The following is a 27,727-nucleotide window of genomic DNA, read 5'->3' as shown; positions in this document are numbered from 1 at the left end:
CTCAAATACTAGAATGCAGAATGGGAAATCAACACTGCACAGCAGCACCAGGATCAAAGGAACGCACAAGAAGCTTGAAGTTTTTCATCGGTTACTTTTTTTTTCCTGGGAGGAGGGAAGGAAGAACGGGAACATTTTGGGGCTTTTTTAGCCTTCCTCAAACGTGCTGGCAGAGATGAGGACAAAACAGCTGCTCTCACATCAGTGAAGCTGTCTGAGTGCTGTAGTACTTGCAGGATGACATGCTCCATACAGCACACAAATGTAATTTTATATTATTTATATTTAATTATTAAATATTTATATTTATTTGTATTTTCATATAGACATCCTGCTCCTAAAGGAGTGAATGATGGACACGCACTCGTGCTGTAACTATTGTCTGTGGAGTTCCGTTTTTTTAATTATAGCACTGTGAGCTTAAGAGTCAGAGCTCCCAGATGATTAGGATGACAGACAGATTTGATCTTGGGCTGAGACTATTATTTCTCTCTACCCTTCATAATTGCAGCATATATACATTGAATAGTTCTGCACCATGCAACACCATTACAGCTTCACAGCTCTTCCACAGCTACAAGACTGTCCTGACACCTAAAATTATCACTGTCCCTCATTTTCTGCCTCCTGCCTTTTCTCCATGATTGTTTTCCGTTCAATATGAATTTCCTTCCATCAGTGCCCATGGTAACATCCATAGAAATAGCAGCAGGCTAGACAGTGGTCATGAACAGCTCCCTAACCATGGAAACCTGCCAACATTTATCACAAATGTAATAAGATGCGCCACAGACGCAAAAAGCATAACTGCATTTCTTATACTCTCTTGCACATTCTTGACACACTGTGGTAGCCAGAGCAATTTGTGAACATGGCGAAAAGCCTGTCTGGCCTTTTTACATTTGTAAGCATATGGATGCACCTTAATGGCATGTTCAAAGATTCTAGGACTATAAACTTGACTAAATAGATGCCTTCACATTAGCCATCAAATAATACCTGAGTCAACATGCTGTCAAAGATGCTATTGTGATAAAGACGTATAATACACGGTCTTCCTCATGCTGAAAGAAACACTGAAATTTTTACACTGGAAAATTTTAAGGACACCAAATATGCAAAATTCTCAGCAATTAAGGATATGACTTTTGGGTATGGGGTGTTGGTTTGATGTTAAGTAACTTTTGTTATGAGATTGTGATGAGGGCGTGGGGAAGAGAAAGAGTGGCACAATCATATCCCAAAGAATTAAGATGATAGCCTGGAATCCTGCAGTGATTTCCTTTAAAATATTCACCAGTTGCCTCCTACAGTGTCTGTTTAGTAAGAGCATCAAATGATTAGGTTTATAATCTAAATATAGGTGAATCAGAATGAGCAGCAAGCCCAGGCTTATTTCAAAAACAATCAAACTATATATAGACTGGAGGATGTTAAATGAGTTAAAATCCAGATATGCATGCTGTTAGAAGTTCCACACAGGGGCAGTGAAATGTCCAGCATGCAGCAGAGAAGTGGTCCATCTAGACCTGCATGGGAAGCAAGTCCCAGTCTACAAGCACTTCAGAGAAAGGTTCAATAAAGTCCATATTTGGCTGCCACACTATGCTCAGCTACTGAGGTTTTTTCTCTCCTTCAATCAGTTTAAAATAGCTTATGCCCCAGAGCGCAGAGGTTCACATACCTTGTTCAACAGCCAAGTTCAGATCCTCAGCAGTTGTTTAACAGCCCTTGACTTTAGGTTGCATATTTTCATCTGAATGTTTTTCACTATTACTTGAAATGCTTGGTCAACTATAAAAATGCTTCTCCTTTCAAAATCCTCCTCAATTTACAGGGTATAAGCCTTTGGATGCACCAAGCCTTGCACAAAAGTTTCTAACATGAAGGCTTGCTGATAACTGTAATTTAGCATTTCTGTATACACTACTGCTTGCCAGAACAAGGTGATTACCATAACTGATACTGATGACTACCATTGAAAATTATGAAGTTTCATTATAAGCTCACCAAAATGTGCAAGATCTAATGTGTTCTGTTTAATCCAAGGTATGAATTTAAACTGATATACTGTAGCAGTTTAACAGCTGCACATGTGCATACATACCTAAGCCAACACTTTCCCTTCAGAGCATCCTCACATAGGCTTGTATGTGAGGACAAACAGCAGTACTTCTTTTAGAAAGGGATTCAGTCTTTCACCTCCAAAATCCCGAATTAAGATTAGCTTCTTTCTAAATCACACTCTAAACTCCCAAAGCTGCTCATTCCTTCTCTCACATATCCAGCCAAGAGGCTTATAGCCATAGTTTGTCTAAGCCAGGGTAGTGGGTAGCGCTGCAAGCTTCCAGACTGCTGTCACATTAGCCTTGTGACCTCTTCTTCAGGTTCAAGTGGCCAAGAAAAAGGCCTATAGGCAGAACTGAATGAACACACAAAGGTGGGGATCGTAGTATCTAAAAAAGTGTTGTGAGAAGCAGCAATTTCACACTCCAGCTGCAGCAGCAATCAGATGACTTTCCATCACAAGAGTGAGGTGCCACCATTTAGCCAATCCACTTATCTCACTTCAAAAAGAGAAACTTGCTCTCCCACTGTGTTTTTTTGCAGCACATGTAACTTCTAATTTGTGCATTAAAAGCTCTAATACATCACCTCAGAAAGGTGGCCTGCTCCTTTTCAGACCAACGTGCAAGCAGAGTTTATCATGAAAGTGAACTGACGGACAGGACTGCAATAGCAGAGTAGTAGCTTCATTTGTAGTATTAGCCCTGTGACAGTCAGTAAGCCTTTATACTCACAGGACTTTTGAGCTTGGTTGGTAATCCAGTTATTTCTGGTTGGTTGTTTTTCTTCCAAGTTGTTTCTAATAGCCTGTGATTTACTAAGGAGGACTAAACACAACATCTACTTCATTCATTGTTGCTTCAACTGTGGAAGGAAAGCAAGCAGAGCCTGAGGACAGGGGTCCCAACCATACCACCCTACTCAACTCATAAACTTAAGCCACACTGGTTTCCTCTAAATGCCCCTTAGTTCGGCACCACCATCCTAGACATAGTTGTAGAATTAGCAATATCAAGCGGATTGCAAAAAGTGGTATGTCTGTAGTTTCTAGCACTTCACTAATTATTGTCTGAGTAATGGAGTTGAACCTTTCAAACAGCTTCATGTTACTGCAGCAATTTGCCTGATGTAGTCTAAAGACTCCAAGAACATGATATTTCTTTAGGAGTTAAAAGGGCATTAATAGCCAGGTACAATTTAAAGGATATAATTAAAATCTCACTTTCATGCTTTCCTAAGAAACTGGTCTCTTAGGATCTTGAAGAACAAAACCTAGCCAGGCAGATGAGAGAGATTTTCACTAAGTAACAAAGCCAGAACATCAAGACAGATGTTAATTGTGTATGCTACCATCCTCAAGAACAGAAAGTAGCAGTAAAGGGAAACCAAGAATATCATTGTAGGGCTTGAGGGAGAAGGCCTTATGATTATATTTTTCAAAACTTGCAATGGAATTGAAAAGCATCCTAGGATTTAAATATCTCAAAATGATACATATAAGCAGCAATGGGTTTCTGTAAAAATAGCATCATTGGAATGAGATTCCATGGTTTATGGAGATTCCTTCTTTATATTCCTTAGATTAAGTAAACCAAATAAATTACACGTCCTTGATATATGTGTGTAGCCTGCAACCTGTCCTTTTATCAGATTTAGGCTGCATGCATTTAATTTGTTTTAATTTTAGAAAGTTGTCAACTTACCCTTGAACCCAAGGAGCAGCTATCACATGAGTAGTTGATTTTGCTTGCTTGCTTAATTTTCTTGCCAGTGAATACTGCAGAAGCATGTGCCCCTTTGACTTTCTGAATACAGAATTCCCAGTTTACACCTTTCATGTTTCTGCCCTTTTCCCATTAAACTTATCTGAGAGAAACAATCAGGAGTTGAGGCTGACTCAGGTACACATAAGACTGATTAATCACCAAGAACACAGAGGCTACCAGCACAAATGACTCCAATGGAGGATGTGTACACTTTTAAACAGTGCAGGTGAGCCATGCTGCAAACTGCCAGGGATGAAGACAGCATAGTTTATGCTGCAGAAGTGCTTGAGGAGGCAAAGGTGAATCTAAAGGGGCTGGAACAGCTCACTGAGATATTCAGCATTCTGTGAATTCCATTTTCACAAAACATAGAGACAATTTATGCTGTAATCCAGGGCTATTCAATCATTGCTTTAAAATCTTGGAAGGCCTCATACCCATACTTCTCAGGGGTATTTTAGTTATTTAAATCCCATTATCCTGTATGGGGCTTTCACAGATCAGCACCTCAGCATGCAATTTCAGGGATTTTCAAGGATGTCTTTCTCCCATTGGCTCCTGGGGAGTTAGTCAAAGGAAAAAAGAAAACCCACACATAAGACAAGACTATGTAAAGAACACAACCTGACAGATGTCTATCTTAAGGATTTTTTTTTTTTAATAGCAATTTTAAGAACATTATATTTAGTGGTATAGCTAAATTCACAGTTGAAAAAAATAGTCCCTATTGCTCAAGACAAACTCTTGCTGTTCAGTATGTCTTCTTCTCTGCAATGTTAACAGGCAATGGATTATCACCATTTTTGTAGCAGTCTTGAAATACTATGCCCCAACTTCAGTTACTTTTTTAAACACAGAACAATTCCTGCATACTTCCTTTGAAGGACTGTCCTGGTTTCAGCTGGGATAGAGTTAATTTTCTTCCTAGTAGCTGGTGCAGTGTTGTGTTTTGGCTTTAGTCTGAGAACAGCGCTGATAACACACTGATGTTTTGGTTGTTGCTCAGTAGCGCTTACCCCGATCAAGGACTTTTCAGTCTCTCACACTCTGACAGCGAGGAGGGGCACAAGAAGCTGGGGGGAAGCAGGGACAGGACACCTGACCCAAACTAGCCAAAGAGGTATTCCATACCACAGCATGTCATGCCCAGGATATAAACTGGGGGGTCACCCAGAAGGTCCAGATCACTGCTCAGATCAGGCTGGGTATCGGTCAGCGTGTGGTGAGCAATTGTATTGTGCATCACTGCTGCGTATTGTTTTTTTGTCTTCCCCCTTTTAGTTTTATATTCTCTCCCCTTGTTATTTTCTTTATCATTAGCAGTAGTAGTAGCATACTGTACTTTAGTTTTTAACTGTTCTTATCTCAATCTGTGGGGTTTACATTCTTTTGATACTCCTCCCCATCCCACCCAGAGAGAAAAGGAAGAGGGGAGTGAGTGAGCAGCTGTGTGATGCTGAGTTACTGGCTGTGTTTAAACCACAAGAAGAGCATATTTCTGAAAGCTTTAGTTTTACTACCTTTGAATCTCCAACACACTCTTCCTGGACATTAGCAGACTAAACAAGAGCTCAGCAATGCCTCAACATCGCCTAGAGAAACATTACCTTGTACACAACTGTCCTGTTTAGAATGATATCTCTCCCATGCAAGAGCAGCATATTGACGATTAGTTATGTTTCTAGTGTCTGTTGGCTCTTTTCCAGACCCTCTACTTCTATTCCCCCTTCAGTTTTCTTCAACTATTTTAAAAATTAGGCCTCACACTTATCCTTTCTCCCTGTTCTCCAAGATGATGCCTATCCTCTAATAGTCCTTATGAGGTAGCTGCTAATGGTACCAGACTTTCTAGCTTTTTGACCACCCCAAAATCAACATGTGCGAGTTTGAAGGAATTTGATTTAGCCTTTAAAAAAACATCGTTACAATAAACACTGTTTAGGACAGTTATTCAATGCTAGATGCCCCATTGCAATCTCAAGATGTGATTGCGATTTATAGATGTGCTCAAGACAGACTTAACCCTGGTTATCTGGCTCAGTTTCCATGGTCTTAAGAAGCCACCATGTTCTTAACAAGACACCTGCTTCATGGCTTTGAAACTAGGTCCTAGGTTACCATGGCTACATATTTCTCCTGATGTACAAACACTATAATACTTATCCCCAGATTCTCCAGCAGATACCTGCTGAGCCACTGGAAATGGGGTCTACCATGCGAGATCCGTAGTGATGTTTGAACACCACAAAACATGGAGGGGCACTAATCCACGGTGTTTATATATTCTTCCTTCATGTGTCTAGGAAAGAGAAAACACAACACAGCGCATATGTTTTCAAAAGAATCTCACATTTATTGCATGTCATTACAAGATTTAAAAATGGATATGCCTGTAAATGTATTTGCCCACATCACTGAAAATTCAAACACAAAGGATCTAAGAACAGAGACAATGACAGAGGAAAGCAATAAGAAATGCTGCATTGTGACCTTACCACCTGAGGAAGGTGTTAATGCCTAACGAAAGACATCTCTGTGGTAATCCAGTCAGCACTTAAAATGCAATTATAACCTCACAGCAGCCTGCAGCAGATAATTTACAACTTCAGTACTTCCAGGATTCAGGCAGAAACTTGGTGCAATTAAGCAATTTCTTTCTCAATCAGCAACGAATTTAACCAGCACAGGTGACACAGAAGAAAATATGAAAGTGCAGGCTTCTGAAAAGTATGTCAATTAAGGCGTTAATTATTTGATTAATTTACGTAGCAAGTTGTGCTCAGCTCTACTGAGTCAGGCCAGGAAACCTTTACAAGTCCTTGGCAAGTATCTTAAGGAGGGAAAGGTGACCCCCTCTGTACAACTGGCAAAGTCAAACACGCAAAGACCTCATCCTCTGGCTACATATAGCCAAAAATGGGTTTGGAGTCCTTCACGGCTTCCTCCAATACACCCTGGCCATAAGGTCTATTTTATCCAGCCACAGCTGCCTGACAAGCTCTTCCAGACACAGAGCCAAAAGTCAAGTTCCTTCTGGTCTGGACAGATCTGGATGTGAACGCAGGAGTAGCAGAAGGGGGGTGTCACTGAATAAATTACTCTGGAGCATGAGCCATGGCTATACTAGGGAACCAGCCAGGGTGCAGATATGAGCATTGTCTCATGATACCTGTTGTTACCATGCCACCTGACCCCATTATGGCTCATGTCACCCTGACAACACAAGGACATGGTCACAGAGTATGCTTCTCATATGCAGTATGGATGGAGAGGAAAAGAAGGGACAGACATGCATGTAGCCCCACAGACAGAAGCCATATCAGGCCAAGTTGCCCTCAAGACCACAATAAAGGTCTGTTTTATTTACTGATAAATATGTACTTTATAGAAGTACTGGGAATTGGAACCAGCAATGTTCAACATCTTTGCTGGCGACATGGACAGTGGGATTGAGTGCACCCTCAGCAAGGTTGCCAATGACATTCAGCTGAGTGGGGCTGTCAACACACTGGAGGGAAGGGATGCCACCCAGAGCACCTGCACAGGCTGGAAAGGTGGGCCAATGTGAACGTTATGAAGTTTAACAAGGCCAAGTGCAAGGTCCTGCACATGGGTCAGCACAATCCTAAACACAAATAGTCTGGCAAGACTGGATTGAGAGCAGCCCCGAGGAGAAGGATTTGGGGGTATTAGTTGATGAAAAGCTCAACATGAGCTAGCAGTGTACACCTGCAGCCCAGAAAACCAGCTATATGAAGGGTTGCATCGAAAGAAATGTGGCCAGCAGGTTAAGCAGGGGGATTTTGCCCCTGTGTCCTGCTCTTGTGAGACTCCATCTGGAGTACTGCTTCCAGCTTTGTGAACCTCAATAGAAGAAGGATGTGGACCTTTGCCGTGAGTCCAGAGAAGGGCCACGAGGATGATCAAAGGGCTGAAACACCTCTCCTATGGAGACAGGCTGGGAGAGCTGGGCTTGTTCAACCTGGAAAAGGCTCCAGGGAGACATTAGAGCAGCTTTCAGTGAAAATAGGGGCAGACAAGAAAGCTGGAAGGAGACTTTTTACAAGGAGATGTAGTGGTAGGACAAAGGGGAATGGATTTAATCTGAGTAGGAAGAGGCTCTTCCTTGTGAAGATGGAGAGACACTGGCACAGGTTCCCCAGAGAAGCTGTGACTGCCCCTTCCTGGAAGTGTTCAAGGCCAGGCTGGATGGGGCTTTGAGCAACCTTGTCTAGTTTCTGCCCATGGCAAGGGAGTTGCATCTAGATGATCTTCAAGGTCCCTTCCAAGCCAAACCAGTCTATGATACTATGAATTGCTTCTGCTTCTAAGAGGTGCCAAGTACTATAAAAATTACAAGTTTCCTTGATCTAAAAAAAGCCTAACATTCTTTTATTTTAAGACACAGATGAGTCAGCAGATAGGAAAGGCAGTTCCCAAATATAGCACTTTACGCCAGAGAACACAGCAAGAAGAAAATTTGATCAGGCCTCCTCCTTTCACGTATATCACATCAATACATAACTTGTGATGAGCCCCATCAGCCAAACAGCATTGCCCATTGCCAGCCCTTCCATAAAGCATTCCTAAAGGATTCAAACAGTGAGCAAAAGAAAAGAGTATTTCGTTTGATATGAGATGAGGATGTGATACTATATGATTATGAGATGATATGATATGATATGATATGATATGATCTCCAAACAGGTAGCTGGGAGACTTTCTGATCAAGGCTAAGATGCCTTGGGGTACCCAGTTGGAACAAGAACAATCAGTGACCAAATAGGTAGCTATCTGTATTGCCACACTGTACCTGATTTTAAGCAGGTCTCTTTCTAAAAGCATCTTCTCTGGATCATTTTGATCTTTCCCTGGGAAAGGCTTCTTGGAAAGACACTCCAGAGAAGATACTTTATATACACTGCTCAGCATCAGCACCATGTACTGAAAACTGTTAAACTACAAGTCTGTTCTAACTGTTGGCTGTATTTCCGTGTTGTGAGACATAACAATCCCATAGCAGTCCAATAGCCAGTCCCTGGATTGCCACCTTTTTCTGAAGCAGTACTCACACAATCCACTCACCATGAAACATAAGCCTCTCTGCAAGATAAAGAGTAACATTGCAAAACAATTAAAATTTCTGAGAATTTCTGGCTTTGTGGCCACAGGTACCAGAAGACAAAATTCATCACAGATCTATCAACTTCAAGCAGAGCTGTATAAATTTACTCCACAGAGAGATATGATGCAGGAGTCCTCTCTGATGAAGAGGACTTTTGGAGTCCTCTCTGATGAAACGTCCATGAAAAAAAAAAAATGTTTCTAAGAGTTAGCTACAAAGATTCTGAGATCAAATTTTCTTTGTCTTTCATCTGCCCAGAAATCATATCTTACAGAGTTTTGGAGACATCATTATCTTTGTAACTTGTTTAGCATTTGTACATATTTCTCATTAAAAGCACAAAAATTAAATTACCTTCAGTAATATTCAAGAGCAATTATTGTGTAAAGGGTTTTACAATGTAGGCAGTTTCCTCTTTTGCAAGGTGTCTACATACCAACAAAGGGAATATTCTTATAAAAACAAAAATGCAACCAGCAGACCCTAAAATCATGTGTTGTAGAACTGTTTTTGAACATAAATATCAGCTAAATTGTGTAGAGTCATAGTGTAAAGTGAACCTCATTCTTAAGTACACCCTAAATACTTTGTAAACTGCTGAGTTTCACACTGGAATACAGCAGCAAATTTGAATAGAAGGGTGGCTTAACAAAGTTTCTTGTAACATTCAGTATTACGCAGAAAAGAACTAGATTTTAGGAATAGAATTTAATAACCTTACATAATGCTGAACATAAATTATGCTATCTACAATAACTACCACCTCATATAATCCTGAGGAAGTTTTCAGGCATATTCTACTCCCTCACTCCTCGCCTGATACAACAACATAAAAATCTGAGATATTTCCATGAATTTTCAAAAGAATTTGAGACTTCAATTTTGGCTATTGTTTTTCATAAAGCTGTACAGTTGCTAATATATAATGACAAATCACTATAGTATACAAAGCCAAATAACCAGATAATTTAGCAAATTATAGGTTGATTCAGGCCTACAAAACCATGGGTATCAAATCACTTAGCCTTATTTCTATTACTGCTTCTCTGTTCATTTCTAGTCTTATCTCATTCAAAAGATACCAGACACTGAGTGTATTTATATACCAAAAAAAAAGGGCTGTAGAAGTATGGAATTGATTTTTGAAGGATGTTGGCTAAAATACCCAAAAGACCTCATAGCTGCATCTTTTTCCAGTTTGCATTCTTAAGTCACTGAGTACATTGTTTGTAGCTATTTGTTGAGCTAATTGTTTACTGTGAAGTATGACCGCATTGTTGGCAAGATGTCTTCCTTCTTGGAAAGTACATTAATTACCTCAGTGTCACCCAGGTTTTGGGATGTTCTCATGTTAAAGACTATTGGATATGAGAACCCATTACCTCAAAAAAGTATCTTAATAAATGAAGCCACCAAACCAGTCATCAGACCAAAAGCCAAGAACAATAGACTATTTCCCCACACACAGTTACAGAGACCAGCACCCAGTAACTCTCACAAAATGCATTTAAGGCTTGTTGAGTAAAAGACACAAACCAACAGACAATATGTTCCAGAGACAGAAGTCTATAAAAGATCTGGTTAAATTAACCAATAACTGCTAACAAAATCCAGTTTGTCTTGGCATTAATGGATTTCAGTACAGGTTTGGTGGGTTTTCCCCTAATTTACCTCACAATTTCCAAGATCAGGATCAGAGAAACACGCAAAAAGTACTATAGAATGCCCACACATTTCTAAAGAAAACAGATATACATAAAAAGCAAATCCCTTGCTGGCCTATATCAACTTTTTGCGCATCAATAAGAGCAGAGCATAAATACAATTAACATACAAGGGGAATAAGAATCAAAACAAACTGGATCTCAAGAGAGAAAAATATAGCAGCAGCAGATGGAGGCAGCAGTAAACATTAAAGATGCTGGCAAGACCCAGTTCTCTCCTCTGGTATTTCTGAAGAAATATTTATCCAGTTTAGCATATGTACATAATGGTCAATTCACAATGCAAGCATTATCTCTTGAGGGGTACTATTGTCAAGTGCACAAATTCAGTGTAGAAGTACATGAAAACATAGCCAACTCACACAACTAGCAGACCAGCTTCTTTCCATCTAGCACTCTCAAGGGCAAAGCTTGCTCTTGAAAGTAACTTCGTTTTTATTTTGCAACATCCAGTTTAAGGAAAAGCTTGAAAAATTAATTGGGAGCCATTACACACCCAAAGAACAGAAAGAACTGGTACCAGCTGTCTCACCACCTTGCAGGTCTACAGCCCTTCATGTTGACTTTACCAGAAAAGAAGTTGAGTTTCTCTTCCCTTCATAACCCAGGCAACACATATGAATGAACCTCATTATAATGCACTCCTGAAGCTAGGTTTAAATGGGGTAATATATTAAATACCTATTAACTGGAAGTCAAAGGGCACACGAGTGTTAATCACGCATTGAGGAGACCTTTGAGCCATCATGGAAACAGGTTTTAATTGGGTTTTCTGTTGAGGCAATTCCTCCTTTGTGATTTATCATGAAAAAACAAAATACTCTTATTTGAAATGCTAATTCATTATCTAGCATTAGCTTAATTAAAAAAAATCAAGCAAGCAAACAAAAAAGAAACACCTCACAACACAAAACCTCTACTCTGAATAACACAAGAAGTCTGAAGAAACTACCTAACCTCTCTGCCCAAGAAAGTCTGGAAGACCTCATTGCACCGCTTTGTGTAGTAATTCTAGATTCTTTATGGTAAGCTGCAGTAGGTACTAGAGGCATTTGAAAATGTCCTTGGCCTAAAGCTTGAAGGAATCTGAGACTGAGGAGTGCTACAAAGCGATTCTTTCACATAACTGCATTAAAATTGCATTTGGATGCCATTGCTAAAACAGTCAGGTAGGAAGTCAGACATCTTGGCAAAACACTTTTATCACCCCACCCATACAATTAAGGTCCAGACAAAGAGAGCCTCCAGTTTTATTCCTCACAGCCACCTAAACCGAGGAAGCTCTTACTGCTGAGTCAGTGGTAACACATGAAACTTACTGACATTATGGGGAATTTTGCTGTTGGCTTCAATGGAGCTACACTGTTGCCCAGTAGGTAGCAGAAGCTTTTACTATCTTTTAAGATAATACTGAAAAGCACAAAGGTATCTTCTCATCTTCATAATTCAGGCTATAAGATTTCAGACAACTTCTGAATGAAGCCTGCTATTTCCTGTGAACAGATGCATCTTCCAAAAAGATTCCCAATCTTGATTAATAAATAAAAGAGAGAAGAATCTAGTAAACTCCTAGTCAAACTATTAAAAAAATTAGTTAGCCTCACACTCAGAATAATGTTCCTCATTTCTAGCCTGCATTAGCACTGCATTATCTTTGAACCCCTTTATCACAATACCTTATTTTCTCTTAGATTACAGTCATTAACTACCAGAAATTGCCTCCACTACAATTGCCACAGTGTTGTTTACAGCAATGAAAATGCCATAAATCAACTACAAAAGCTCCCCTATAAAAGCCATACTCTATTCATGTCATTAAACAGATTATGACCAAGAGGCACCTTTACAACAGCAAGACCATTTAGCAACTGGAATAAGTAACCAAGAAAGTCATTACACCCACTGTAGCTGGAGAAACAAAGAGCTGGTTGTTTTGGTTGCAAACCACAAATATTTATTTTGGACTGACATAAAATGAGAGGCTTTGTTTCATTTTGGGACTATTTAATTTTTTTGTCTCATCTTTTCTCTCTCCTTCTTGGTCCATTTATTAAACAAACCAAACCACTGTTTTAAATGGAAGATTCAAAGGATTAAGTTTCAAAATAGAAATATTATTACATTTCAAATGTCACTTGAAATATTTAATTTTGAATAGCACTTTATCAAAATATGTTTTAAAAATCTTTCCTTTCTCCTTCCATTTTTTTTCTCCAGCAAACCAACCAAAACCAAATTTCCTTTTCCTGACCCTCCAGAAACCTTTCTTTTTTTTTTCAGTGAATTTACAATCTGTCAAAATATCCACTCATTTATGTAATAAGTAAAAATAATTTAAAAAATTGGAGAACAGAATTCTTGTTCTTGGTTATGAACGGTGCTGAATAGAAAAGTATAATCTTATCTTTCAGCCTTGAAATTGGTAACATAAGCAAAGAGAATTGAAAAACTTTCTTTGAGTACCAGGTATATCAGTCATGAATAAAATATGCTATTTTTTCCAATTCTATCTGTAGAGCATTAGGATTCCATTCAAACCCCCTAAAACTAGCTAACTAAAGAGGCATAGCTGGTGACTCAGTGAAAGCTCCAAGCTGTATCAGTACCCACCAAACCATGGCAGTAACACTATGATCACATTATTACCAAGCAAAAAAATGATCAGGACATTAATGCACTGTAGAGTGTGAAGTGGTAAAAATAATACACATATTAATTTCCTCACATTTAAAAAAAAAAAAAAAGGGCACTCAAATGTATTATTCAGACAAGTGCATCTCGTTAGTGTCAAAGGGTTTAGCTCTCTTCAGTGAGATACCACTTCCTGAATAAGTAGATCCCAAACCAGATTTGAAGACTCTGGCCTTAGCCTTCAATCTTTTATATATAAAACATATGGAATAAGCAGCTGTCTAGAGCATGCTATTCAGAGCATAGAATGAAAAAGTTACCTACTTCCCAGTGAAAAATTCATTCTGCAAAAATACCTGGAATAAAATTCACTTTCACAGTGAATTGAGACCTCAACACATTGCAGCAGCTGCCAAAAAAAGTGGATTCAAAAAGCAGTGGGACTTTTAAATTCACAAGGGAAAGTTCATTAATGGTTATTAAGCACAAAGGGTTCCTCTAGTCCATATGCATGCATCCCTAAGTTGCATGTTGTCAGAAGATAAGAGCTTTGAGAAACTGATGTGATTGCCCTGTTTTTATAATCTTTCCATGTGCACCTGCAAATGGCCACAGAGGTGGCTAGAGGGACACAGGACTGCTCAGCACCCTTAACTGATCCTTGACTTAAAAGGAATTATTCCTCTTTCAACCCTTACACAGCCATCACATAACAGCATATAGCACCAAGCAAGCAAGCAAGCAGCAGGAAGGAGACAGTGAAACAGATATTGTAATCTGTAATCTGAACATGTGTGCTCTTTCCTCATGCACTCTGCACACAATTGTCATTCTGCTCTGTTCAAACTACTGAGTGATTATCATGCTCTTTTTGTAAGCAAAACAATATTAATCAAGATAAGTGCAGGTAAATCATCCTTGGGGAGCAAAAAAAAACAAAAAAAAAATTTTTGGTGGCAGTGCAAACAACAACTTTAGGAAGGTCCTCTGCTGAATTAGCTCTATCAAGCGCAGAGCTCAACACCCCACTGAAATGTGGTTATAGAAATTAAAAGGGTTTTAAATCCTTATAGGCACAAGCAGATTTATATCAACCAATTTGCCCTTGTGACCTCTTCACAAAGGCAGCAATGCTTTAAATGTCCCACAAGAAAGTCCAAGGATAATGTCAAAAGGATGATACTTGCATTGGAACCTTACATAAGAGAGCATATGTTTACTCTTCTCACTCTCAGGTGTCCAAAAGAGTGGAACTGGTCTGCCTGTGATTGTTGCCTATTTACTTTTGAACACCATCAATTAATTAAAGTGGACAATGTCATCACAGAATGTCAATTATTTTTTAGTTCAGAGATAATAGATTGCGTTCTGCTCTCTTGAGGGTACCTGCCTGTCATGACACCTTTCCCATGCCTTGTGAAAGTGCATCACAGTCAGTGGCAGAACCAAATTTTTACTGGCCTGGCTAAAAAGAAGATAATGTATCTTTGGTAACTCTATTCAAACACCTATGACACATTTATCTTGTCATAACATCTATAAATCGTGTGAACAATCAGTGTGTGCTCTCCTCAGTTTGGGGGTTTTCCATCTAAATAGAGGTTAAAAGTTCTGGAGAGCCTCGTAGCAATACAGGGACTGTCTTTGGATTGCAATTGGATGTGTGTTCTCTTAAAAGTCAATGTATAGTTGGTTGCAGAAGCTGAGACAGCATTCACCTAATCCTCCTCACTGCTCCCAGGGAAGTAATTTTTTGGAAAGTGACTTTCATTGCTAAAATCTAGCAGTGTTTTCTGAACAAGCAACATAGATTAAGAGACAATCTATGACAGTCTGGCAATTGGCACTTAATATAGTGGATAATTATATTACAAATACATTACAAATATAGTGTGATTACACTCTTTTAGACAACAAAAACAAGTAACTCCTTGAACCAGAAGATGCCTTTGCATGGAGGTTTGTACAGCAACCACCAGACAATGCAGCTGCTGCCGCCTAACTGCAGCCACTCACAGACACTTCCAGTGTACATGTGCAGTAACAACATCACGGTGTCATCCTTCCCATCTCTGGCCTTATATTCAAAATGTGCCTTTTAAAAGTCCATTAACATTGATTACACTGTATTTGTGTACTACCTTCACTCTGTCGTGTGGTTAACATTTGGATTGTACATAAAGGTATATGAGACCAATCACAGAGTAATTGCGTTATAAACTTAAAATGGGTGTTTTATAAAATCCTTCCAGTTTATCAAAAGCTGATAGGAAGCAGTATAATGACTTCTGGGATATGATCAGCCAGATAAAAGCTGAAGACTCAAGGGCATTTTGAGAGGAGTTCTTAATGTCACCCTCATGACCCTCAGCATTCACAGTAGGGGTCAAGTTTTCATATACTTCCATTTCGACATGGGCAACAAAACACAGAAAAATTTCATATATGGCATGTGGAGCATATTAGTAACTTCACGTATGGAACAGTAAGCACAGACATGCAAGGGTTACCAAAAGATGCTGTGCTTCACACATTTTCCTCATAGGCACAGGAGACAGGAATACAGCAAAAAGAGAAACTCATCTGAGGTGGCCTAACCCACCCAAACACAGTAACTCACACACATGGCAGGCACAGTTCAGCATGCCCAGAAACTGGCTGTCCCACTGGGAGCTGAGCACTCTTGAAAGGCTGCTCTTGACCAGGGTGTTCAGCACTTGAACATACCATACACTACATCTCCGCTAAAGAAAACTGAACTTCTTGGGCTGATTCATCCCCACCTGCCCTTGACATTGAATTACATTTCCCCTGAGAAACCAAATTTCATAAATTAACCCAAGCTCTTAGGCACTGATCCTCACAGGCAGCGTATTTTAAAAACAACACAGCCGTCTAGCGGTAGTCGTAGCTGCTGCAAATGCTGTGCACACATTTGCTGTCCAATGCCTGGCACTGCTAGAAAATGGTGTTTTTGACATGTTGCCATTTCATTCGGATCTAAATTGAGGCTTTTTGCCTCTGAACCCTGCACACACACTGCATCTGCAAAGCTTATTTGTAAACAACTGGGCCTAAGAGAAAGCAAGTCTCTTAGTGAGCTCTGGAAACACAAACATGATGAATGGAGGCAGTCTCTGAGTGAAGATGGGTCCCTGGAACGCTTCTAATTCCTCCTGCCTATCCCTCTGCCCAGCAGCAAAAGAATGAAAAAGAGAACTAACAATTCCTAGGAGACTCAGAGCCACAGGCAGTGCAGAAAACAACAATTAGCTCCTGCTCTTCACGGGCCCCTCCACACACTTCTGCGGTGGAAGGAGCTCTTGCACCTCTCTTCTGCTACCCTCAAAAGTGTGGAATATAGGTGGAATCACCTTTCTCTGCCCTAGCTGCTCCTTGAGGTTCTGTGTCAACTGAAGGTTTCCTGGGAAGTGGGTACGCTATGAGTCTTGTCCTCCAAGTGAAGGTGAGCAGGACAGCAGGAAGGGAAGGACAGGCAATACATCAATGTCACTACAGCAGAAGTATTAAGGCCACAGCTTTCTGCAACACGTGAAACAGAAGCAGAGCCTCTGGAAGCTTGCCATCACCATTAAGCAAATAGGAACAGACATCTGCAAGTCAGTGAACATGAGTCTCATACCAATTGCTGCATTTTGTTACAAGAGAAGCATGTTTTCCAGAAGTGGTAATTTCTCCTTTTCAGGACAGGCTCCCAGAAGCTAACTAAGCTGTGCTCACAAAACTGGCTGATCACCTCTCAGTAAGAGAGAACCTTGTAAATTCTATGGCAACCAACACCACCACCTACAAAGGATTTCAATAATAGAGGATTGTTTCCTCAGTATGCTCACTACTATCCATCACAGACCTCTAGCACAGCAGGTGGAAGACAAGGAAAGCACTAGGCTTGGGTTTCCTTTCCACAAGAGAAAAATAGACCCCAACAAGTTAAAAACTTACTTGAGGTAGAATACTGCACTTGCTCTGCATGCCACTCCCAGATAAAGCTTTCAGGATAAACAGTCTAAATGATCTTTGCACTGATGTTACCCATTTCAAGGCTAAAAAGGCCATTTACATTCTTCTGTTCAAGACCTCAGCTATACTTCAAGAACAGCCCTCACTTCAGACTGAGTTTACAGTTTTCCTAATGCTCCAAAAGTGGACTAGAAGCAGCTTCTGAGATTATCAGTGGTTATCCTTCAGGGTTGTTAATTTGGAGTTCACAGATAATTTTTAGTGCTAGTGCAAATGTTCCCATTGCTACAGTACTGATTTGTCTTGGCTCACAAAGCACATCACTTCTCTGTGAGGAAACAATGTACTGGGCCAGCTCAGGTATTTTGTGTTCCTTTTATTTATTCACTTTGTCAGCAGATAAGGAATCAAAAAGAAACTAGCTTTGTGAATAGAGGGAGGACAGCTTGGGTAGATTAATTGCTTTTTCTATAGAAGACATCTTCCTCATCTGGGATAAGGCAGCATTTGTTCCAAACTGCGAAACAACATGTAAATCTGGTGTTAGTCTTACAGGACAATAAATAGGAAATCTTTTTTAAGACCAATACTCCATCCTGCTTTCCAATCATTTATCACTTCACTGTATTTTCCTGGTTGTTCACAAGTAATTGTCAGTTTATTAACTTGTTAGTCACCTTGGGCTGAGGTACACCAGTGCTACTGATCAAATACTGCTGTGGAAGTATCTCTGCTCAGCTCAGGCCAACCACTGTTGGTTGGCATTACTCATTACTTGAAACAAGCATAACAGCTTTGGAAGGACAAGATGAAATCCACTGAAACAAGAGTTTGTTCCTCTAAATGTAATCCCTTACTTGCTCTTTAATAGCTGTTTTTACGATTCCTAGCTTGCAACTGCCCAAACTCACTGTTGATACCAATTACAGGTTGGGTTTCTTTTTAAAAGGAGCTTAGGCATTATTATTATTAATGAAACCACCATTAATCTCATCTTCTTCATGTGCTGTAATGATTTAAGCACTTTAGAAAGACCTTGTTTTTCCTTTGGCTAATATTACCCCATTTTGCTTTAATGCACTTCCATTCTTCTGCATGCAACAATATTTTTGTGCGTACTTCAGTACAGAGCCTTGAAATGACTACCATTCTTGCCCTTTACATTCTCATTCTTTTTTTCAGAGGAATTACATATTGCCTCTTTGTGGAGTACGTTTTAGCATCTCCAGCTCTCCCTGCCTTGTCATGCTTTCTAACTCTTCCCTCACCAGCTTCCTTAACTCCTAAGTTGCTCACTTAAAATCTTTCCTCACTGAACAGCCAACCTATTGTTATCAGGACAGATCCGACACGCTAACACTTGGCCCTCAGCGTCACTGTTTCTCCTAAAAGAAAACCTGGGTCTCCTTGCCAACTAACTGATTTATTTCTCCAACCCTTTGATCTCAGTGCCTTACTCTCTGCAGCTCGTATTTTTGCAACGTCTATCGGCTCCAACGGACAAGACACTGAGTCTGCATTTTTCAGTGCTGTTTAACAGGGGATGGGAGATGGGGGTGGCGATTAGAGACCTGCCCCAAGGTCCCTCCTGCTCCCGCCACCCCGGGAGGACACACCGGCGACCTTGGTGGGCACCTGGGGCAGCCACCCAGTGCGCCCGCCTGCCTCAGGAGCGGCCCCGCCGGAGCCCCGGCCGGAGGGACCCTCCTCACCGGAGACTCCGCTGGGCCCAGCGTCCCCTCTCTGTCCCCGCCACAAGCCGCCCCGGGCGGGGGCGACGCGCCGCGCTCTCCCCTCGCCCCTCCGCTCCCGGTGGCGGCGGCTCAGTGCGCAGGCACGGAGCGGGAGCGAGCGGCGCTCCGGGCCGTACATAATACGTGGTGTCTGGGGCCGGCGCGGCGCAGAGCGGAGATGGGACCGGCGAGGGAGAGCCGCAGCTAGCGCCGCTGCGGTTGCTCAGCCGGCTGAGGGGAGCGGCGGGAGGGACAGGTAACCCCGGCCCGTGGCACCGGGCCTCTCCGCAAACTTCGGCCGCGCAGTTTGGCGGCGGGAAGGGGGGCTCCTCACGGGAGGCGTACGGCACCGAGCTTCCCGTGGGGAAAGTGGCGGCGGGGCATCGGCCGCCCGGCAGAAGGGATGGAGAGCTGTGTGCACTGCGGGACCTGCGGCTTTCGTCCCCCGGCCCGGGTGAGGGAGCATCCCGTGGGGGAGGCTGCTGCCGCCGGGGAGGGGGGTATGCGCGCAGCGCTGCGCTAGGGGGCGCCGCGGCCGGGCCGGCCTCTCTGCCTTCGGGGCCCCGGTAGGAGCGGCGGGCTGTAGGGTGAAGCGTGCCGGTGGGTAGCGGGGACCGGGATACCTGCCCAAGTGCGGGCACTGCGAGGTTCTTTCGCCTCGCCCGGGAGACAGTTGATGGAGAGCGTGTACCGCCCGGCCGGAGCAGCGTCCTGCGCTCCGGTCTGCGCGGCCGTTGGCGACTGCCGCTGGCCCCTGCGCCCCCCTTTGGGCCTTGTCCCCGCACAGGGGAGGCCCCACTGGCTCCCCGGTGGACGACAGCAGCGCAGGAGTCGCCCCGGTAGGCAGCCGGGCAGCCCAGGCTCCCTCAGGGAGCAGCGGCAGCAGCTCGTCCCTCTCCCCCAGCCCCGGCGAGGCCGGAGCCGCGGCCACAGGAAGGCTCGCTTCGGGCGTGATGGACACAGCTCAGGGTGAGCCTGAGCACGGCCTGGGCCAGCGTCTGGCCTGGGGAGGTGCCGGAGGCTGGTGTGACAGGGGTCTGAGGTATCAAAAGGACCATCTCGGAGGCTGCGGTCAAAGGGAGGTTATTTATTCCAGTGTTCACTCTTCCAGGGAACTTGTTTTCGGTAGGAAACACGGCCCTCTGAACAGAAGGGTCCAGGTATGTAAATCTGGAGAGGGGGACTTCACCTATGCAAACCCATCAGCATCTGTGGCTTACATCTAGTGCTGTGTGTCACAGAGCAATGGCACAACCTCGTTTGCTTCTGCCGGCCTTTCAGATGTCAATTTCTTACATATGTTTTAGGGTTTTTTAAAATGTGTCCAACCCTGCAATAGGAAAGCAAAGTAGCTGGGAAATGTATTGCGTGATTTTTCTTAGAGCTTGCTCATCTTTTAATCTGCCTGCTCACAAACCCAGTCACATCTCCCCAGAGCAGTGGAGAATAGTAAAGCTCAAAGTAAACAGGACAAGCTTTTGCCATGGAAACAAAAGTTGCTAGGGGATGGATTGCTACTATGCAGTGGTGTGCTTTGAAGCTGTGATCATACATCCCACGTGTTCCTAGGCACCTCCGGTTTAGGCACAGAAGAACTTTTAATGATTAAACCACTGGATGCGTGTTCTGATCTTGTGTGTTACAGGGATTAGATAACTGTGACTCTCTGTTTAGCAAGTTGTCCAACATTTCAGCATTTAATTTCACAGCCATAAAGGTGAGACATGCAAATATACATCAACACTTAAGAGATCATAGCTACTGCAGTATTTATTCATCTGATGTAAGTTGATGGCTGTGACACATGTTTCCTTCTTATTTATGGAGAGCTGTTTACTCCCACCATAGTCTGACTGTGTCAATTCCTCTGCCCCATCTGTAAGTAGCAAGAACACCAACATTATGTTTGCATTGCAGCTGAGAAGAGATACCATCTTAGGCCAAATTATCAGGCTGCTTCTGTGAGTCATATAGGGCTGGGAAGCTTTCTTCCCTTCTCTCTAGTGGACAAGATATTTTGCAAAAGATGGGAGATCAGTTATAAGTGGAAGAGTCTGAGCATAAGGAAAATGTTCAGTAGGACTAATATACAATACTTGAGAAGAATTAGTGATGTTGGCAGTCCTCTTTTTTTTCTTTCCATTTTAGAAGGTCATACTATTTGATGCTATCGAAAATCTTACAAGCAAAAGATCATTATTTTTGTTTTTACTCCATCTCTCAGCTCCTATTTATCATTTTTCTCATATGCCTGACCAAATCCACCTATTAGCATTTCAGATTGCTAAAGAATCAAGCTGTAATGTAAGTGATTCCAGGCTTTGTGGTTCCTATAGACAATTCTTCAAACTGTTAGTCAAGAGAAAGGAGGGCGTTTTGTTACTAAACCTACAGACAGTGCAGTGAATGCAAGATCATATTTATACAGTTTTCTGTCACATAACGTCAAGGGTTTTTTTAAATCGATTGCAATAACTTCAGTTGCAATGTGCCTTATCTGATTTCTGGAGTAACTAGAGAAGCTCTAAAATTATCTTCTGGCGGCAGCTGGAGTAACACAAGTGAGCTTTGACGGGCCACACTATCTGGTCATGTTATGTCTGGTCCTCCCCTTTTTTGACCTTAGGGGGAAAAAGACTTCCTTTCTGCTTAAACAGGCTCCAAAAGTAGAATTACTTTAAGTGTTTGCACACAATACTTTAGATTATGTACTTATATCCATACCACTTCTTTTTTTAGTTTTGTACCTCAAAATGTACCCACCAAGATCACTCATTCCTGAAGAGCAAAGGCCTGCAGAGCGTGAAATTTGGAGGCCCTAGCTGCTGTGAGCACGTCAGACCTTCCTTCCTTCCCTTTAAGTAAAATTGCTGTGGCAATCAGATGAGCTGCTTAAAGCTGATATAATTTGAGCTGTGACATTCAGATGCAAGTACTGATTAACAGTTCCCTTTGGACTAAGACTTTCTGAACTTCTTTAAAGACAAATCAGTCAATTTAAATAACATGGACCTGCTGCTCAAGTTTTTAGGGGCTAGTATTACTTTAATGAATTCCATAGCATCACACCTGTGAAGCAAGTTCACACCTGGGACCTGCATAATTAAATATAAATTTTGTGTGTTATGAGAACTTCCATGAAGTGGAAAGAGTGGGGAACATTGTTGGCAGTTTTCATAGCAGACAAAATTGTGGTTTTATTAAAATCAGCAGGAGTTGGACATTGACTTCTCTAAGGCAGCAGCGGTTTGCCACAGGTTTAATATTTTAATTTCACTCCCTTCAGTGAGAAGATCGGTGCTGTTATGACATTCCATCTTTTTCAGTTTTAATTATCCATATTTAAGTACAAGATATATACAGTTTCAGTCTGTCTGGGGCTTGTTTTGCCTCTGTTTCTCATGGCTATGAATGTTCTATCAGTGTTTAGTCCTGTGTTTCAAAAGCTTGGTAAAAAAAATAATTGAAAAACCTTACCTAGTTCCCAGTTCTTGAGGCTGCAAACCCTATCAAATTCATAGAAGCAGTCTGCATGAGAAGCAATGTGAGCCCTTTGGGGATGCTGGATTTTATTAGAATCGTAGAATAGTGAAGGTTGGAAAAGACCTTAAGATCATCAAGTTCCAACCCCTCTGCTATGGGCAGAGACACCTCACACTAAACCATGTCACCCAAGGCTCTGTCCAGCCTGGCCTTGAACACCACCAGAGATGGAGCATTCACAAGTTCTTTGGGCAACCCATTCTAGTGCCTCACCACCCTTACAGTAAAGAACTTCCTCCTTATATCCAATCTAAACTTGCCCTGTTTAAGTTTGAACCCATTACCCCCTGTCCTATCACTGCAGTCTCTAATGAAAGAGTCCCTCCCTAGCATGCCTATAGGCCCCCTTCAGATACTGGAAGGCTGCTATGAGGTCTTGATGCAGCCTTCTCTTCTCCAGGCTGAACAGCCCCAACTTTCTCAGCCTGTCTTCATACGGGAGGTGCTCCAGTCCCCCGATCATCCTCGTGGCCCTCCTCTGGACTTGTTCCAACAGTTCCATGTCCTTTTTATGTTGAGGACACCAGAACTGCACACAGTACTCCAAGTGGGGTCTCACAAGCGCAGAGTAGAGGGGCAGGATCACCACCTTCAACCTGCTGGTCACAGAATCACAGAATCCTAAGGGTTGGAAGGGACCTCAAAAGATCATCATCAAACCCTCCTGAAAGAGCAGGGTAACCGGGAGTACACCACACAGGAACTTGTCCAGGCGGGCCTTGAATATCTCCAACGTAGGAGACTCCACAACCCCCCTGGGCAAACTGTTCCAGTGATCTATCACTCTCACAGTAAAGAAATTTTTCCTGATGTTCACATGGAACCTCCTATGCTCCAGTTTACACCCATTGCCCTTTGTCCTATCACTGGACATCACTGAAAAAAACCTAGCTCCATCATCCTGACACTCACCCTTTACATATTTGTAAACATTGATGAGGTCACCTCTCAGTCTCCTCCAAGCTAAAGAGTCCCAGCTCCCTCAGCCTCTCCTCATAAGAGAGATGTTCCATTCCCTTAAATGGTCACGCTCCTTTTGATGCAGCCCGGGATACGGTTGGCTTTCTGGGCTGCGAGCACACACTGCCAGCTCATGTTCATCTTCTTATTGACCCCCCCAGGGCCTTCTCCGCAGGGCTGCTCTCTATCTCTTCTCCACCCAACCTGTAGCTGTGCCTGGGGTTGCTCCCACCCAGGTGTCGGACGTCACCTGATATATTCTGCTTTTCTCAGTCTGCATAGAAACGTAATAGCATGCTGGTACAAAAGATGGGGTGTGGGCACCCTGCATATGGAAGGCACTGTTCCCTTCAGCACCTTTAGGCTGTGCTGTGCCAAGACACTGAGTGCCTTGGGTTCTCTTGAGCTGGATCACTGCATGCAACTTTACCAGGCCCATTTTTTTGTTTGGAAAAACATGAAGGAAATGTCTCTCCTGGGATGCTTTTCTTCGTGTCAGCTGGGGAGTTTCTAGTTTTCCTCTCCTGCCACATCACTATTAATCTGTTTTGCATGAAACATCTCATTGCAGGTAGGAAGGATGAGCTCCTATGCTGACATCTGTGGGTCCAAGCATGCACAGGGAGGCACTGAGGGAGGGTACCAACGCTATGGAGTTCGGTCCTACCTGCATCAGTTCTATGAAGACTGCACAGCTTCGATTTGGGAGTATGAGGATGATTTTCAGATCCAGAGATCGCCTAGCAGGTGGAGCTCTACGTTCTGGAAGGTACTGCATGTTGCTGTTTACTGGCATTAGAAACTCACACTGCAGTACTTTCTCATGTAACTCATGAGTTAAGTTACATGGGAAAATAACTAAGGCCTTCTGTTGCTCAGTTTTCCCTGATGATTGAGTTACAATCTCTCTGAAAGCAGGGTGCTCTTACCAAGGTGAATCAATTTTCAAGGGAGTTCTAGGGTCTTTGAATCCTCTAATTTCTGTGTCACAAGGAGCCATATCACTGAAACATCACAGTGTTGCCTGGGAAATTCCACACATAGCTTGAAAGTGTAGTTTACCTTTGGTCTGCACCGACAGTAGTCCTGCCAAACTACTGGGAGTAGGACTGGTAGGTTAACAGCAGTAACTCTAGGACTGCGTGACTTAGGGATCAAGAAAACTGCAAGGTCTCTGTTAAGGTCAGGGAACTTGACAGAACTGGAGAACATCAGAGGCTGGAAGGGGCCCATGAGGCCATCTAATTCAACCCCTCTGCTCTGATGGTAGGGGCATTCTGTGCAACCCAGATTTTGCACTTTACACTTGAAATGTGCTAGAAATAGTCTGTGATCTGTTCATAGCAATAGCAACTTCCTTCTGATCTCTGTGAAGGAATTTCATGGTGTAAAAGCAAGCGGTGAATATGACACTGTGATTATATGACTGTCAGCAGGGATTGAAATGTTGGTCCTAACCACCACCTAAAACTAAAGAAATCTGTCACACAGCACCGGGCTTAAACTGTGATCCTGTATGTGATAGAGCCTTTGGACGTGAAATGCTCTTTGGATGTATAAATGCATGTTCCATTGTTTCCAGAAATGTAAATGCTGAATTAAAGTTGTAAAAAGGCAGTTTCTCCATATATTCTACTTCTGGTAGTGTCACATAATGACCTGAAAGAAAAATATCATCCTTCTTCTGGAAGAGAAAACTCTACATGCAAGACACTGTGAAAGCTAGATGCCTTCTAGGACCACTTACCTGTAAAAAACTGGAAATTCATATTAATTTGTTTTGTTTCTTTGTTTTCCAGGTCGGACTCATCTCTGGGACAGCTTTTATGCTCATAGGTTTAACGGTTCTTGTGGTGGGTTTTCTTGTGCCACCGAAAATCGAAGCTCTTGGGAAAGATGATTTTGTTGTGGTAGATACCCGTGCCATTCAGTTTAATGGGTCCCTTGATATATGCAAGCTGGCAGGAGCAATCCTGTTTTGCGTTGGAGGGTCCAGCGTGGCAGTGTGTCTGCTGATGTCTGCTTTTGCTAAAAGTTACTCCAAAGAAGAAAAGTACCTCCAGCAGAGATTCAAAGAGAGAATAGCTGATATAAAAGCCCATGCAAACCCAGTCACAAAAGCTCCAGCACCAGGAGAATCAAAGATACCTGTCACTTTGTCCAAAGTTCAAAATGTCCAACCTCTATCTGAAACCTGACCCTTCCCTTAGGTTTTGTTTCTCACCTGTAGATCACTTTAACTGGAAAATATCAGCCGTTGTTGGCATATGTGCTAGTCGATTACAACATCCAGTGCTCTGCTATACAAACACACAGCTGAGAGGGAAGCTGCTCCAATACAAATTTAGGATGGGGAAAAGGGAAATGATGTGATTAGATCTGTGACCAGTATATTCAGTGTATTTGAACATTTTAATCTGTGTTGAACCAGTAAATCCTTGCAACGACAATTAGGTGTTTAGCTTATCAGATTGCATCCCTGGAAAACATAGGGTGCATTTACAACAGCTGTACCGAGAACACCCCACATCCCACTGTTTCAAGTTTAGATGAGCTGGCTTTTTGTTTAAGTTTCTTCTTGCCAGTAAAATACTGTTTAGTCTTAACTTTAGCTCCTGGTTCTGCTGTCTGGGAAGCAAAGATTCTGCCCTTGTAATTTGCACTTGTCCTCCTGCCATTCTACAGCCTTCATCAAAGTAATACTGCCCAGGTAAAACACATGGCAATGAGTGCCCTTAATGTGATCCTGGTGCATCTCACTTCCCAGTGATGTTACTTTCTGGGAAGGGCAAGTTATACTTGATCCCAAGTTACAATTAACCTGTGCGTAACTGCCACTTCTGTCTTGTTTATTGCCGTATTAACAAAAATAAATAGAAGGAATTCATATGGAAGGAGGAATATGTACTTATGTATCTTTTGTTTGATATTGTTTCATTGTGTTGTGTTATGTTTGAAGCTCATACAATGTTTTCTTTTTGGATGGGTATGGATTACTAAACGTGGTTTGACATGCCCAGGCCTCATATTCTGTCAGTACATTGATGCCATGTTAGATGACCTTAACACACTTATCTAAAGGCATTTTGAAATGCTGTTTATATTTTTATAGAGGATAGAAAAAGTTATGCTTAATCAGATACATTTGTGTAAATGCTAACTTGAAGACTTGTCCTTTCATGGAAGACCCTCAGTTATTTTCCCACACAGGGCAATTATTTCACTGTCTTAATCTATGGATTTAAATTAAACCGTATAAAGAAAGATGTGACATTTGTACTCTCTGACAATATGTGCCACCTTATAGTTCTGTCTATTTTTTGAATGGATTGAATAAAACTCTTGGCGTGAGCCAGTGATGGATTTTGTGAAAAGTCTCTTTCTTATCAAACAGGTTTCTCTATAAATTTAGTAAGATATTTTGAAAGGAGAAATCAGTAGTTCAAACTCAGAGTCTCTTAATGCAGTCTGTGTTTTCAGCTTTCATAGGTGAGGAAATCGCATTGGTGCTCAATCAAAAAGATTCCAGTGCACTAACAAAGGTACGTGGTAACATCTATGCTCTTTCCCTTCCTCTTTCCCACAGTTTGTGGGCTGTGACTTGGTTCATACTTCCACACCTTAAATAGACCAGAACATACATGTTTTGGGAGTTTCAGCTGAATCTGCAATAATTATCGTGGCTGACAGCAGCAGAAGTAAAATTTTCTTCTTCAAAGAAAGTGCCTGTCTTAGCAACTCGATGGCAGTGTACAGGCATTAGCACTGAAAGAGGGACAATCAAGAGCTTGCCACATGCACATGATTACAGAGAATGAAACAAAGTGAGTTTTGGGGCGTCCAACAACTCACTGGCACCCATACATTAGAAGTGCAAAAGCACATTGCACCTGATGCTTAAAAATAATACTGTAATCTCGGGGGAGAAGCAGATCAAGCAGTGCTAAACAGGAAAAGATGAGGAAATGGGTAAGTTAGGAGCTCTGCAATATTTACAAAGCAAGCCAGCAAGAAGAGGGGTGGTGGGTAATGATTCCTCACAAGGCATGTGGCAGGGCTGGGACACGGGGGACAGGTTGTCACTGCTGCCATTCGTTAGTTATTCCAGACAGAGAGTCCTCAGCACTTGCTTTTCAGGCTGAGAGGATTTGTGTTTACCGTGATGAGCTTTCATGGCTGCCTGGCTATCGGTGTGTG

The 27,727-nt window shown here is 42.2% G+C and overlaps 1 protein-coding gene across 1 annotated transcript; it reads left to right on the top strand.

Moving 5' to 3' along the window:
• Positions 1–19,020: 19,020 nt before the first annotated feature.
• Positions 19,021–26,893, top strand: NRSN1 (neurensin 1). The gene is made up of 3 exons (XM_057424373.1): positions 19,021–19,283; positions 24,102–24,299; positions 25,330–26,893. The coding sequence occupies exons 2-3, from the start codon at positions 24,111–24,113 to the stop codon at positions 25,726–25,728; spliced, it is 588 nt and encodes a 195-aa protein (XP_057280356.1). The 5' UTR covers positions 19,021–19,283; positions 24,102–24,110; the 3' UTR covers positions 25,729–26,893.
• The last annotated feature ends 834 nt before the right edge of the window (positions 26,894–27,727 follow it).

This window comes from Pezoporus wallicus, unplaced genomic scaffold, assembly GCF_028554395.1.
Source record: "Pezoporus wallicus isolate ANWC-B61680 ecotype Strahan unplaced genomic scaffold, APGP_CSIRO_Pwel_v1 contig_5485, whole genome shotgun sequence".
Taxonomy (NCBI): domain Eukaryota; kingdom Metazoa; phylum Chordata; class Aves; order Psittaciformes; family Psittacidae; genus Pezoporus; species Pezoporus wallicus.
The sequence above is the reverse complement of the archived record's forward strand: the minus strand, read 5'-3'. Positions and strand labels throughout refer to the sequence as shown.